General features: G+C 39.9%; 1 protein-coding gene across 2 annotated transcripts in view; it reads right to left on the bottom strand.

The window, feature by feature from the left end:
* The window catches only part of BMPER (BMP binding endothelial regulator), a 245928-nt gene that overhangs the window by 81851 nt on the left and 149992 nt on the right, over window positions 1-14085 (bottom strand). For both annotated transcript variants that reach the window (XM_015133741.3, XM_015133740.3), the window contains exon 11: window positions 10608-10653. In XM_015133741.3, the coding sequence (XP_014989227.2) occupies window positions 10608-10653 (46 nt within the window). The remainder of the gene's footprint in view (window positions 1-10607; window positions 10654-14085) is intronic.

Genomic DNA, 14085 nt, shown 5'->3' on the forward strand with positions numbered 1-14085 from the left:
TGGAATCAAGGTTACTAATCGGCTGACCTCAATATGGGCACTTCTGAAAGGGGTGAATGTATTCACAAGGGCCCTTAGTGAAAGAGGAAGGCAGGTGCATGGCCCTTATAGTGTGAAAGGGACTCAACCTGCTGTTGGCAAGTCTGAAGCTAGAGGAAGGGGTCAGGAGTGAAGGAATGTGGGCAACCTTCAGAAACTGGAAAAGAGAAAAACAAACAAACCAAAAAATGGATTCTCTCCCCTAGGGCATTCAGAAGAAACACAGCCCTGCTGACACCTTGATTTTAGCCCACTGAGACCCTTTTCAGACTCCTGACCTCCAGAACTGTAAAACAATACATTCGTGCTGTGTTAAGCCAGTGAGCGGTAATTTGTCATCTGTAGCCATAGGTAACTAGTACACTTAGCAACATTAAACGTGGTTAAAATAACTAGTATATGCCAAGTACCATGTCAGATGCTTTCCATATTTTCAGTATCCCCTTTCATCCTCACTATCCCCCTTCATCCTCACTATGTCTGTGCACATTGTATATTCATACCCTAATACCCTAAATTTTTAGCAATGAGTTTGAAGAAGTTGCCTTATTGCCCATGGTTTCTCAGCCAATACTTGTAAAGATGGAATCCAACCCAAGACACTGTGGCTTCAAGGCCATTCCTTTCCCCACAGCATCCTGCAAAGTTGTTAACTAGCTGGGGTCACAGAGCTCTTTGAGAATCTGAAGAAATATGTAGATACTCATATCCTCTCAAATGTAGAGGTTCATAAAGACTCTGTCAAAAGACTGATCAATGCTGTCCTACGAGTCTGGGAAGTTTAGATTAAGAATACTTATCTATAAGTTAATTATAAACGATAATACATGATTCCCTTATATAATGTGTTTTTATTTCATCTCCACAACTACATTAAATGTTTCTGAGCTCAGGGTCTGTATCAACTTTTTATTCGGGTCCTCCAGAGCACCTTCCGGAATGCCGAAAGCTCACTGAATGTTACTATACAGTTCACACAGAAGATGCATTTTTGCCACTCTCACTATCCAAGATCCGACCTTAAAACATCTTCTTCTCTATTTAAACCAGAAGTTTTTATTTGTCAATTGAGAGAACAGTATATCTGACCTAAAGAGATGGGTTTCACATCTCCAAGTTAACCCGGCTTCCAGCTTTAAAGCCTCCTTGGAGTTGGCAGACATTAAGCATATTACTGCTTTTAAGAGTCTTGTGTTTGACTCCTGATTTTGTCACTTAAGACTTAGAAAATCATGCACAAACTACCTGCATAACCTCAATTTGTTTGGCTATAACATGACTCTAAGAACAATTACCTTGCAGGGTGATTATAAAGATAGCACTGCAAAGCTGCCACGATCATAAGAGATACTCAGAGTAGTCATTATTCGTTTCCTTATTATAAATGGTACGCAAATCTAGCAAATAGTTATCTACCGCTGGCTAAAATGGGGTTGAGAAAGACTGTAACAAACTTAGAAAGTATAGATTTGTTGAAAAGACAAGGTAAATTGAGATAGTCTATAAAAGACATAAAATACAGATTTAGGGCTAGAATGAAGTAAGCCTTCTAGTCCGAAAGAAGAATGTAAATAAAGTCATGGACATAGATAAGAGGGCAGCTTACACAAGAAGAGCAGGAGGCCAATCAAACCGGAGTGCAGAGCTGCTTTGGGAAATACAAGACACCCAAGTTGTCTAAATAAATTGGCCTGTGATTCATTGCCAGCCTGAGAAGTTTAAATGTATTCCAAAGAACCAGCATTTCTTGATATGTTTCCTGTGAAACATCAATCCTGCCTGTTGCCCTGCCAAAATAAGTAGAAATTAAAAAAAAAAAAAAAAAAAAAAAAAAAAAAAAGCTCTGCTGCTCAAATTAGTTTTGGAGGCGCTCTATACTCCATCAGCCTCCTTCACCATGCACATCAGCATATTAAGGGCTCTGAGAATTCTGCAGTAAGGAAACACATTTAAGTTTACTTGACCCAGCATTTCCTGAGTGTATTTAATCACAGAACCTTGTTTTGAAAATATTACTCATTATTATCCCTCAGCACTAGTGTCTTATAAAACAAATTCTGGGAAACTGCAAGAGACCAGTGAAGGAAGTTGGCATAGGTCTCCATGAAAGCCAAGTTTGGGTTCTGACAGGGGTGTGCAAAAACGGGTGAAGGAGAAGAGAGATGGAGATTACATGCAAGCAATAGGATGAGTGTCCAGCTGCCATGGGAATGGCAAGGAAAGTATTTATTCAAAAAACATCACAAAGAGACAATCAAGCAAACCTGATGATTGATTAGGAACATGGGGGAGAAATGCCAAAAGTATGAGAAATAACATCAAGGTTCAAACCTTGTGCAGCTGGGACATGGGGGCGCCAGAATTCAGTCAACAAATAGGGATTGGAAACAGCCATTAGCCCCTCCATCCAACTCCCAGCTCAAATAATTGGGGGAATCAAAGGTAGAAACTATTAACAAAATTCGAATGCAATACTCTGAAAGAAGAATGTGTTCTCCAAGAAGCTGAGATCTACCACATTAGCATCTTGTTAAGAAGTGAGATGTTAAGGACCTCAAAGCTTAAACAAATCTGAAACCAGAGTGAGAAAGTACAGAAAGGGCACCATGAAAGTAGAGCTGTGAGTTTATGAGATGAAAAAGCAAAAAGTAAAACAACAGATACTTGCACTAAAGAAGGATACGGGAAGTCAGAGAAGAGGGGTGGAGCAATGAGTGAGGGCAGAAGGGAACAGAGATAAGGAGAAAGAATGACAGCATTCATGAATATGAATTTCACACCAAAGGGCCATACATAGCACAGCTAATGAGTCATCTCTCCATACTCCCAGCAAAGGTTACAACTGAAGTATTGTAACCCAAGAGACTGAAGAGGTTAAAGTGACCTCATAAACGTAGGTAAGTTTTTTAAAAAGTGAGTAAATACAACCACTTGTAAGTAGAAGCCGCTAGTTATGTATAAAAGAAAGTAACTGGCAAACCTCATATCTATTTAGAAGTGAACTTCCAAAATGAATAAAAATGTAGTCAATAGAGAACAGAGAATAGTGCATAAAAGTTTGGGCTTTGGAGTCTCATAGGCCAGTGTATTAGCTGACCACAAACTATTTAATTTCTCTCACCCTCAGGCTAATGATGGCTTCTAATTCATAGGAACATGGTAAGGATTAAATTGCAAAATGGAGAGCATTTATCACAATACCTGACTGATATGGACTAATGTTCAATAAGTCACCGTTAGTTATAGGAGCAATTGCAGAGGTAGTAGAAGTAGCAATTTTTGTTGCTTTTATTTTGCTCATAGGAGATGTGACCTCCAAAGAGGAATAAATCTGCCTCAGCTCTGCATATAGTAATGTATAATTAATTAAACAGTACTTTCCACCAAGTGTATTTTTTAAGTTTCACAGCTTGGGGTTTCTATTGTTCATTTGTTTTGTCATTTAGCTGTATTTTAGGTGTGTCATTACCAAGGCGTTTCCGTCACACATAACCTCAGTCAAAACTGGACACTTGCAACTTTACTGAGATTCAACATGGCAGCCTTGGCTATATTGTACCAGATGTCTAATAATGAATTCGCATATCTTTTTCTATATAAAATGCATTCTTTCGAAATTAAGCAAGAAACTAGCTTTTAATTGAATTATGTCATAATGCTACATCTATATTAAAAATAGATTTCCCAAGCAAAAATCCAGAGAGGCCTATAGAATGAATACTGGATTAGGAGATTTTTAAAAAGATGCAAGTCCTCATCCCAGCTCTTTCAGTTAGTACTGCTGTGAGTCTCAGTTTCCTCACCTGCAAAGTGAGATGTCTGACCTCATATTAAGATCCCTTCACTTACAAATTTCCTGATGCTAAAATGGTGATGAGCTCCAGAGGCAGGGCAACTCTGCTCTTACCCATTCCTGGTGGAGATTATACACAGAGTTATTTCAAGTTTAAAACTATATGTACTTAAAAAGAAAATTTGGGGAGATCTTCACTTGACCCCAGTAACTTGAGTTACCAAGAGAAAAAAAAAACTGGAAAACCTAGTAGACATGGAAAACAAACAAAATGGAAAACCAAGCCAGTTTGATTTGTCAGTGAGCTCAGAGCATACCAACCACCACTTCTCTGTATTTGAGCAGAAAGACGGAGATGCCACAGTAGAAGAAAGCCTGGGGACTTGAGTCTCCATTTCCACCATGGTGTGGTTGGAGGGACAACACTGTTAATTGGAAATTCCTCTTAAAGTCCTTCACCAGTCTACAATTCTTACAAGTTGTAAAGCCCTCCAGGCCTTCTCTTCCCCTTCTTAACTTCGACTGGTTATCAAACTGTACAAAATGACAAGGAAGCTAAGGGAAGTGATTCCAGACCAAGCTTTCGGGCCAGCTACCCGGTTGGAATTCAAGCTCCACAACTACCTTGAGCATCCTTCTTAACCTCTAAGCCTCAGTTCCTTCAACTGTAAAATGGAGCTAACAGCACTATTTGACCACAAGACGGCTGTGATAATCAAATGAAACTAAATGAGACTGCCCAAGATAGTGTTTAGAGACGGCAGATGCCAAATAATTATTAGCTGCTGCTGTTGCTGATGGTACTACCGTTGTACTATTGCTATTATTGTTATCTATGGATGATGACAGTGGTGATTGTCAATTCATCAAATAATCACTTATCAAGGACTTACTGAGTACTAACACCCTGTGGGAACTGACAATAGGTGGTAGAGAAAAGGCGATTCCTAATAACTTCAGTTTCCTTTAACTCTGTACTAATTTACAGCAAGAAAAATTAAAGTAACAATATTCCTTAGAGCAGAACAGCATATAAAACAGAAAACAAACTGATTTCCTCATGCTCCTTCCAGCCTGGTTTCTACCAGTGTGGGATCTCCCAGCCACCATGTGTGGTACAGCGGGTTTTATTTGCCACCCCTGTCTGCTATTTGGGCCTGAGGAGCAGTGTCGAGTCCGACTCCAGATGCTGGAGCAGAAACTTCAGTGGCCACTTAGCTTAACACCTCCTTGGCAGGGCTAAAGTCAACACCACAAATTCTTATTCTACAAGCATCTTGAGCTCTGGTTTCGAATTTCCTTGCTTTCCTGAGTTAAGGACAGACTCTTGGTGTTAAGGGACCTGGAGTTGCTTACAGCCCCTGAGGCCAGAAACCTTGCTCAAACACAAAATCACTAATTTGCAGAACCTCTATCAGTGGAGATTTCTCATAAAATGGGCCCCTACTTTACTGTTTCATTATTTTTTTTCTAGGGAAATAAATGAAATTGTTGTTATATTCTCCCCCTCCTACAGCCACTCTGTTTAATTGGAGCTACCTGTACGCATCCCAGAGGGCTTACGTCAGATGTGCCAAAATGAGTGGCTGTGGTGGGTGCAGGCAGCAGGCAGGGCCCCTAGGAGAGCAGGCACACCAAAGCAGCCTGCACACAGCTGGAAACTAACCCTGGGGGGTTTAAAACGTCACCTGGCAACTGTGAGCCTCCTCCCACCCCGAGCTGCTGAAATTTGATATTTCCTGTTACTTGTGGGACGTGTAGTTGAGGTTATTTCAATTAAATGCACATCTGTGTTCGGCATATTCAATAAGCCTCAGTGTTATGTAATCATGAACTTGTGTTTTAAGCTGGGAATCTGATGGTTAGGTCTGATGTAGCTACAGGTACAGCTTAATGAACCTATGACAGCAGGGACTGGGCATGCACGTCTGGGCTGCCTTTGTCTCTGCTTTTGTAGATGGCTGAGAGATTAAATTTTCTCATATACTCAATCTGTCAATCTCAGTCTCTCTCTCTGCCCCTCCCTCCATCCCTCTCTCCCTCTCTTTCTCTATACACACCTCACATGCACCGTTCTTGTTAGTGACAACTTTGACACTGTATTATTTATGTCAGAAAACAGATATCTTGCCAGCAAAGAATTTATCTGATTCAGGTCTCTGTTGGGTGGTTAGATCAAGATTCTACCTACTATTTGCCAACACTCAGTAAAACAACATCTTGCATAAACAAAATGCTACACACAAAACAGGCGAGTGGCCTCCCTGTCACCTACTCCGTGCTCATGTGAGCCCAGCGGAGGCAAGTCCAGACTGACTTAAGGCTAGAGACTCACACTTTGGCAAGAAACAGCATTTGCAAGAAAGCTTTATAAAGTTTGTGTAGCCTACTCCAAATATTTTATTTTAAATAAATCATCAAAATCAAATCTAATTCTTTTCAGTTGAAAAGGGAGAAAGAGAGGCTGTTCCATGTTATAAAAAGACAGCAATGCTTTTTCATACTTCCTTCAGGTCTGATTTTCAGAGGACTTTTGTTCCCCTATTTTGAGAGAGTCATCATTGCTCCTTCAGGCCAACCCTACAAAAACTGTCCTACTGTGGGTAGGACAACAGTTTGTGCCTCCTCTATTATTTCTTACCTACAGAATTGTAAATTACCATTACTGCTGACTGTTATAAGGAGAGACCCGTAAGAATGTTCTCACAGGTACTTCAAGTTTCCTCTTCGTTACTCCTTTCAAAGATCTGAGACAGCCCCCAAACACTACCAAGATTAAAACTAACCCAGGCAATAAGTGAGAAATTCTGTGGGATTTTAAGAACAGATAATGTAATGCCATTACTGCTGGAAATAATGCAACATTCATTTAACTACCACAGGTAACCAAAATAAATTGGAGAGTATTTGAAGCTCTATAATCAATCCATTTAATTTACATATGCATTTATTTGTGCATGGATGTATTCTTGCCTCCTCTCAGAAAAGGGTGGGAAGCAGCTTACAGACATACAAAGTAAATAGTTGAAAACATGTAAGAGTGGACATATAGGATGAAGCCAGGAGTAAGCCTATTACTCAAAACCTGCATGCTTTTAGAGGTGGAGTATAAATTTATTTTTAGCTTCCTAGCAACAAAAGTAAAGATAGTAACTTTTTAAAATCATTCAAGATATAATTATGCCTTCATAATTTGTTGCAGGGTTAGAGAATTAAAATACGGAAACATACTCAATTAAACCCAGAGGCTTCTAGGCTCACTTTACTCTCCTACTGCATCTAATCCACAGGTGTCGAGGGTTAGTTAGTGCTACTAGTACCACAGGTGCTCATGTCTGCATTCACCCATGCTGTTTCCTCTATTTGGAATGCCTGTGGCACCCAACAGGGGTAATTTTGCTCCCCAGGGGACATTTGGCAATGTCTGGAGATATTTTTGGTTGTCACAACCTTGCAGGGGATGCTACTGGCATTTAGTGGTTAGAGGCCAGGGATGCTGCTAAAGATCCTGTAATGCACAGGACAGCCCCACAACAGAGAATGATCTGGCCAAACTCTCAGTAAGACTGAGGTTGAAAACTCTGCAGTAACGTCATGGAGAGTGAGTGTGTGTGTGTGTGTGTGTGTGTGTGTGTGTGTGTGTCCAAGAGAAAGAGGGAGAGACTGTATGTGTTTTAATAAGACATAAATTGGCTTTAGAAAACACTAGACTTTTTTGTAGTTTCATCCTTGCTTTCTCTGCTCTAGAAATCCATTTTTCAAGAGAGCTTGCATAATTTACAAAGGAGGAAAAAATGTGCCCAAAGGTTTGTTTTGAATCCTGGATATAATGACAAAGAAATTTCAAAGTAGGAGGTCTCGAAGCCACAGCTAAAGGACATCAGAATAAATTTACCTGAATGTGCTATGAAAAGCTGGGCATTGCTTAAAAACTGGAAGTCAGCCCATCTCTTAACTCAATCTGAACAAATAAGCCTCGCCAAATAGAATGCGTTTTACAGCAATGATGGAAGAACTGCTGGAGAGCAGGAGAGAGTAAACAGATGGAAAAAAACACCAAAGGAAATTGAGAAATAGCCATCTGATGATGTAATTGAGACTTGGACAGAGAACCACATGCATGGGCTCTTCCAGCACTGACTGACCTGCTCCATGCAGGTGCAGAGTCACTGTCCTCCCGGTGCCCCTCCAGCTGGGTGGTTTTCTCCCTTGCCAATTGCCTCTCTCAGTGATAGAAGGCATGAGCTTATTCACGTGGTTAACACAATATGGTACTTAATATTACCAGTTTAAAGCTTGCTCCTACTTTATAATACCTTTCCTTCCATTTGTATTCTTTTCTTTTTCTTTATGATGTCACCAGTTTTCTAGACATGGAAAGTCCAGCTCATAATGAATAAACTAATAACATAATGTAGCTTTTCTCTCAACTATCTCAATAATCACCTATTTGATCCTTGCAAAATAAAGTCAAATAATTCAAGATTTAGACTGTTTCTTACAAGATTGGCTTTTTTTTTTTTTTTTTTTTGAGACAGAGTCTCGCTCTGTCATCTAGGCTGGAGTGCAGTGGCATGATTTCAGCTCACTGCAACCTCTGCCTCCCAAGTTCAAGCTATTCTGCCTCAACCCTCCTGAGTAGCTAGGATTTCAGGCCCACACCACCACGCCCATCTAATTTTTGCATTTTTAGTAGAGATTGGTTTCACCTTGTTGGTCAGGCTGGTCTCAAACTCCTGCCCTCAAGTGATTTGCCCTCCTCAGCCTCCCGATTACAGGCATGGGATTACAGGCATGAGGTACTGCGCCCAGCTGGTCATATGTTTTTATGAAGCTGCTAAGCAGTGATCCTGCCTGACAACAATGTGATTGGCAGATGTAATGAGTCTGTGCTCATGCAAATTGAAAGAGTTAACTGGAAAATAAGAGTCATTCCTATGAGGTCTGTCTCTGCTTCGACTAGGAGACACTTTATGGGGAAATGCAAACATCTCCATTGACATGGACACAGAGGAAAACTTCATCAATGTAGACTCTATTCTGCTCATCCAGAAAGGAATTAACTGGAAGGCAGCCTCTGAACCATCCATAAACAAACCCTTTCCTCAGGGTTTCTGGGAGAATGATTAAATGTATTAGATTGTACACGTGTTTTTAAATCAACTGGTGTGTTAATCACAGCTAATTTGTCTTCCTGCATTATTCTCTACTAAGTCGTATTTCATTGGCCTCCTTTGAGTTATTTTATTTACTTCATTATCTTTAAAGTAAACCCTTTTTATTAAATCTATAATTAAATTTTCAGTAATTCAACCAGCATTTTATCTAATATGTAACTATTTAATAGCTCTCTGCTTCTAAAAATAGTAACATGTATAGTAGATAAATATTATATTTAATAGTTTTATATAAATACACACACACACACACACACACATATAATGACCCTGCATATCTATTGTCCAAAGGTACTAATCAATTAAAAAAACAACAGAGTCTAGTATTCTAGTAATGTAAACTCTATTTTAGAGAAGTGGAAAGAACAAACCTGTGCCCATGTGAAAGCCGCTTTCAACTGTCTTCCAGTCCACTTCTCTAAACATAACTGGCTCATAAAATATGCTGATAGATTTTATGACTTTGTTAATCCTACTTATCATACATGGGAACTAACTTGACAGTGACATTACTAATACGCCTCTTTCAGTAAAACACTCCAGGAAGCTATCTCAAAACCATATGAATTTCAGGAGGACTAAAACGGCAATTTGCTAATAGATCTAGGCGTATGTCTACATGTGGGACTGATATGAAGCTATTGCTATGCTCTGTCTGTATGATCAGTAGTACAGTCTCAGGCGGCTTTCAGAATAGGCCATGCTTAGAAGGAACTTTCAAGAATACAGTTAAAAACAGTCATGAATCACACAACAACATTTTGGTCAATGATGGACCACATATAGGACTGTGGTCCCATTGGAATATAATACTGTATTTTTACTACACCTTTTCTATTTAGATACACAACTACTTACCATGTGTTACAATTGCCTACAGTATTCAGTACAGTGACATGCTATACAACTTTGTAGCCTAGGAGCCACAGGCTGTACCATATAGGCTAGGTGTGTAGTAGGTTATACCATCTAGGTTTGTGTAAGTGTACTCTATGATATTCACACAACAACAAAATCGCCTAAGGATGCATTTCTCAGAAGGCATTTCGCATCCTGTTAAGTGACACATGACTACATAATAAGATGGCAAAACCATCAGCCCAATGACTTCTTGTTTTCTCTTTGCCAACAACAAGACTGGATGCACCCAGGTGACGTGGTGATGAGGTGGGGGTGGGGTGAGGGAGCAGAAAGTGCAGCTGTTTGGTTTTATAATGGGAGAAGGAAAGCCCCTCCTAGACTTTGTATAATGTTTGGTTTTACCAGATAGCATTATCTTAACCGCGATGACAACAAATGCTATTAGCAGTTAAAATGCACATTAAGTTATCTGGTCCTTTTTAAAACCTAATCAAACCATTTATCTTCTTAATTTCTCATAGCAACAAATTCTGATGGAAGTATCTATATTTGTCTCAACTGTACTTCTGTGGGAGAATTACAATTGACGTAAAATGTCTGTAGGGAGGTCAGATGATCCCATCCTATATATACCTACAAAAATAAAATGTGGGGGAAACATACACCCCTATTTTTCTTGTCGCACTATAAAATGCAAAACAAATACTAATAGCACATTTTCAAAGGAATAAACTTACTTTCGGTGCAAATAGGACAGCATCCTTTTCTGTTGAGAATTTTGCCCTAATCAGAAGAAAAACAAATAAAAAGTTAATGTTAAAAAAAAAAATGGTCTGCTGAGGACAAATATCTTTTTAAAATCTAATACAAGATAAACCAATGAAATCAGTCCAAGCTGTACTTGAACTCAATGCCCAGATGGTGATGATGATGTTGAAAATGAAGTTTCAAGTATCAGCTTCTAAGGCCAGGCAAAGTCATTCAGTAAACTTTCCTGTTTTTATCCTCCAAGAAATATAATACCTAAAGGGCTCACTAGTGTGATTTTTCTCACATGGAAGGAAGATGAAGACAGTCTGGACTCAACCTTTTCATTGGTATCCAAATCTAGCCCTTTAGAGACCAAGGGCACACACATAAAAATGAGAATTATCTGTCAACCTATAGATCCCTAGAAGACCTTCTTTCTGTCTTTGCTTGTTGGAGAAGCTTAAACAGTAAACTGTAATCCAAACTCAGGAATCATCAGCCCTATGGATATGGGCAATATCTGTGCTACAGATCAGATTCAGTCAGATTTCTTGTTTCAGAAAGTGGCAGGTTGTCCATGTTGAATAACTGTTATGCACTCAAAGCCAAAGAAGCTGAGAATTTTGAAACACTGGGTAATGTTTCATTACCTTTCTGGAAATACACTGCAATTTCCTACACTGCACGTCTTTTAAGTCTTTTTAATGCATGACATCTAAAGGAGGTGACGTATTCTTAGGAATCATATCAGAAAATTAGTTGTCTTATCTCCGACTCAATGGTTAATCACAGAGAAAAAGAAATGTAGAAGAAGTTTAACATTTAGAGAGCACTTGTTATATAACAAACATCTTATTCGATATTTTACTTATGTTACCCAATGTCGGGTTAGTGATAAGGATTTAATGAGTTAATACTTATGACCTATTAAGATTTAATGAACATTAGAGATTTCATAATCACTGTTATTAAGATGCACAAGAACCTTATGAGCTGAGTATTTCCCTTTTTATAGGTGAAGAAATTGATGTCATGCAACACAAGGGTAGTAGAACCAAAAATCAAACCTAATTTTGTCTGACCCTAAAGGACATTTTCTTCCCCCTGCAGAGTTTTGTCCTCTTGAGTCCTTTCTCTTTAAGATAATTTAATATTTATCATCTGCTATACGCTAGACTGAGTGCTATGCATTCCTCATAATTTATCATTTAAATTTCACAATAACCCTCCACACGCGGTTGTCCTTATCCCCTGTTTACAGGGAACTAAGGAAACAGACCACGGAGAGGTTGCCAAGGCTCATGTCAAAGCCACACGGCTCACACACTGCTCATTCACTCACTCACTACTGGTCAGTTCCATCAAGAGTAGGCTTAAGTACTCAAAAAGAAAAAAATCAGATTGACTTAAAGGATTCTGGTAAATTATTGAAGATCTTTAATCAGGTCTGATTTGTTTTTGCATCAGCTAGGCCTAAAATGATACATTAAAGGCTTTGACAACTTTGAGTGAGACTTAAAACTCAGTCCCAGCCAGCCATCCCATAGTGCGGGAGCATCACGACATATTTTCATTGCCTAGAGCTCTGCTGTCAATTGCAATTTGGCACAGGGGTCTCTTTTGGTTTCTCAAGACTGAAAGCAGTTGCAGATGAAGCCAAATGAGGTCAGCTCAGGCCGAGGGAATGACAGCCCCAAGAGGATTAAGGTGCTCTATCCCAATGCAGCAGAGCCGCCTTAAAGCCAAGGCCCCAACCAAACATGACTACAATTCCCTACATCCACATCTCAGTGGAAACTTCCATCTCTCGTCTTCAGAAAATGAAAGTGGCAGTGATGATATCACTAAATTAGATGGGGGAATAAATCAGGTACAAGCTGCAAAGTCAGAGCACCTGGGTAATATGCAATTAGCTGTAAGACTCTGGTCATGCTGCAGGCTCATCCATAAGCAGGGTCTAGAAATAGCACCCACCTCAGAGGGGTGACATTAGCATTAAATGAGATTAGCGTTGTGACTATAAAATCTCAGTACGTATTAGAGATGGAGAGATGACAGTGTCCTGATGACCCAGTCCCCACTGCAGCCCTCATAGCCCTTCTCACAAATGGCACTCCTTTGCATCTAGGGGAGTTGCAGGATGGCGGGGTGGGGAGCGGGGGCAGGACAGGATAGACAGGGAATCCAATCATAAAACCCTTCTTCCACAAGAGACATTTACATCTGGAAAAAGAGATATGCAGTAGCCAGGAAAGACAGAGCAGGGAATACAAGCTACTCTCTCTCTCTCTGTTTTTTTTTTTTTTTTTTCCCCAAAATTTCCCCAGGCAATGTAGGGGAGGGGAAGTAAGTTTTTAACAAGATTTCCATGGTAGATAGAGCCGAGTTATCTTCCAAAGATCTCCTGCCGGCCCCTGAGAAGGGAAAGTGTGAACTGGAGGAGTGGTTGGAAGGAAGCCTAGAAATAAAAAGGTGGTCCCTCAGGCAGGGGCCTTGGCAGGGGCACCAACAAGCTTTGACAAGGCGTGGAGGGGGTGGGTGGGGCAGGGAAAGGCCTCTGCTTGGAGGGATGGATGCCCCTGGCCCAAATGTGGTCTACAGTGATGGAAGGCTAATGAGACACCAGTGGCATAAAGAACGTTGACCTCCCCCGACCCTCCCCTCCCCCAGCAAGAGCACAATGAAAACTATCAATCCAGCTACAAGTGGCAGAATTCAAGTGAAGCTGGAAACTCCACGGCGGCCTGCTGAGGCTAGTTACTTGAGCCACCAGGTTGGCACAGCATCCTGTTTTTGTCTTGTAGAATAAGGAAGCCCATTATTACTAACATGTGCTGCAAGAGTTCATTAGCAGCGAGGGTTCCCAGAGGACTGGCATAAATGATGTGATCCCATTTTTCCCAATGAATATTTATAAGCAGACCGTGTTCAAGTCTACTTATTGTATCTTCTTTTTTTTTTTTTTTTCTTTTATGGGAGGCTTTCAGTTTTATGTCTGAGGCTTTTTAAAGCAAGACTAATTAGGGTGTTTTTTTTTTCTCTTCTTTTCCTCTCCTCTTTATTCAGTTGTGCAATAGCAACAGCTGTTGTTTTTTTGTGCCTCATTTGGCACTCAAGTAAAAACAGCAACTTTTGTTTATAATAATAACAGATGTGAATAAAATTAAAAGCTGTCTATAACAGAGAAGGGAGGACATGTCCTGAATATATGGATATATTTTTTCATTCGCGGGAAGGTATTGAATAGGGTTGACATTTTCCCAAAATGTATAAAACTTTAAAAGGTTTCAAGTTGCTGAGGTGAATTCAATGAATCTCATGCTTTAGAAGATAATGGTTGCTTTATTCAGTGTGCTGGAGCTATGGGTTTTTGAAAAGAGATATTTCCATAAGGATGCTATTTCCATTTGGGGCTACAATGGAGGCCAGGATTAGAGAGAGAAAACTTCAGCAAAGAAATCGGGG

The sequence above is a fragment of the Macaca mulatta genome, chromosome 3 (genome assembly GCF_049350105.2).
Source record: "Macaca mulatta isolate MMU2019108-1 chromosome 3, T2T-MMU8v2.0, whole genome shotgun sequence".
In the NCBI taxonomy this organism is placed as follows: Eukaryota; Metazoa; Chordata; class Mammalia; order Primates; family Cercopithecidae; genus Macaca; species Macaca mulatta.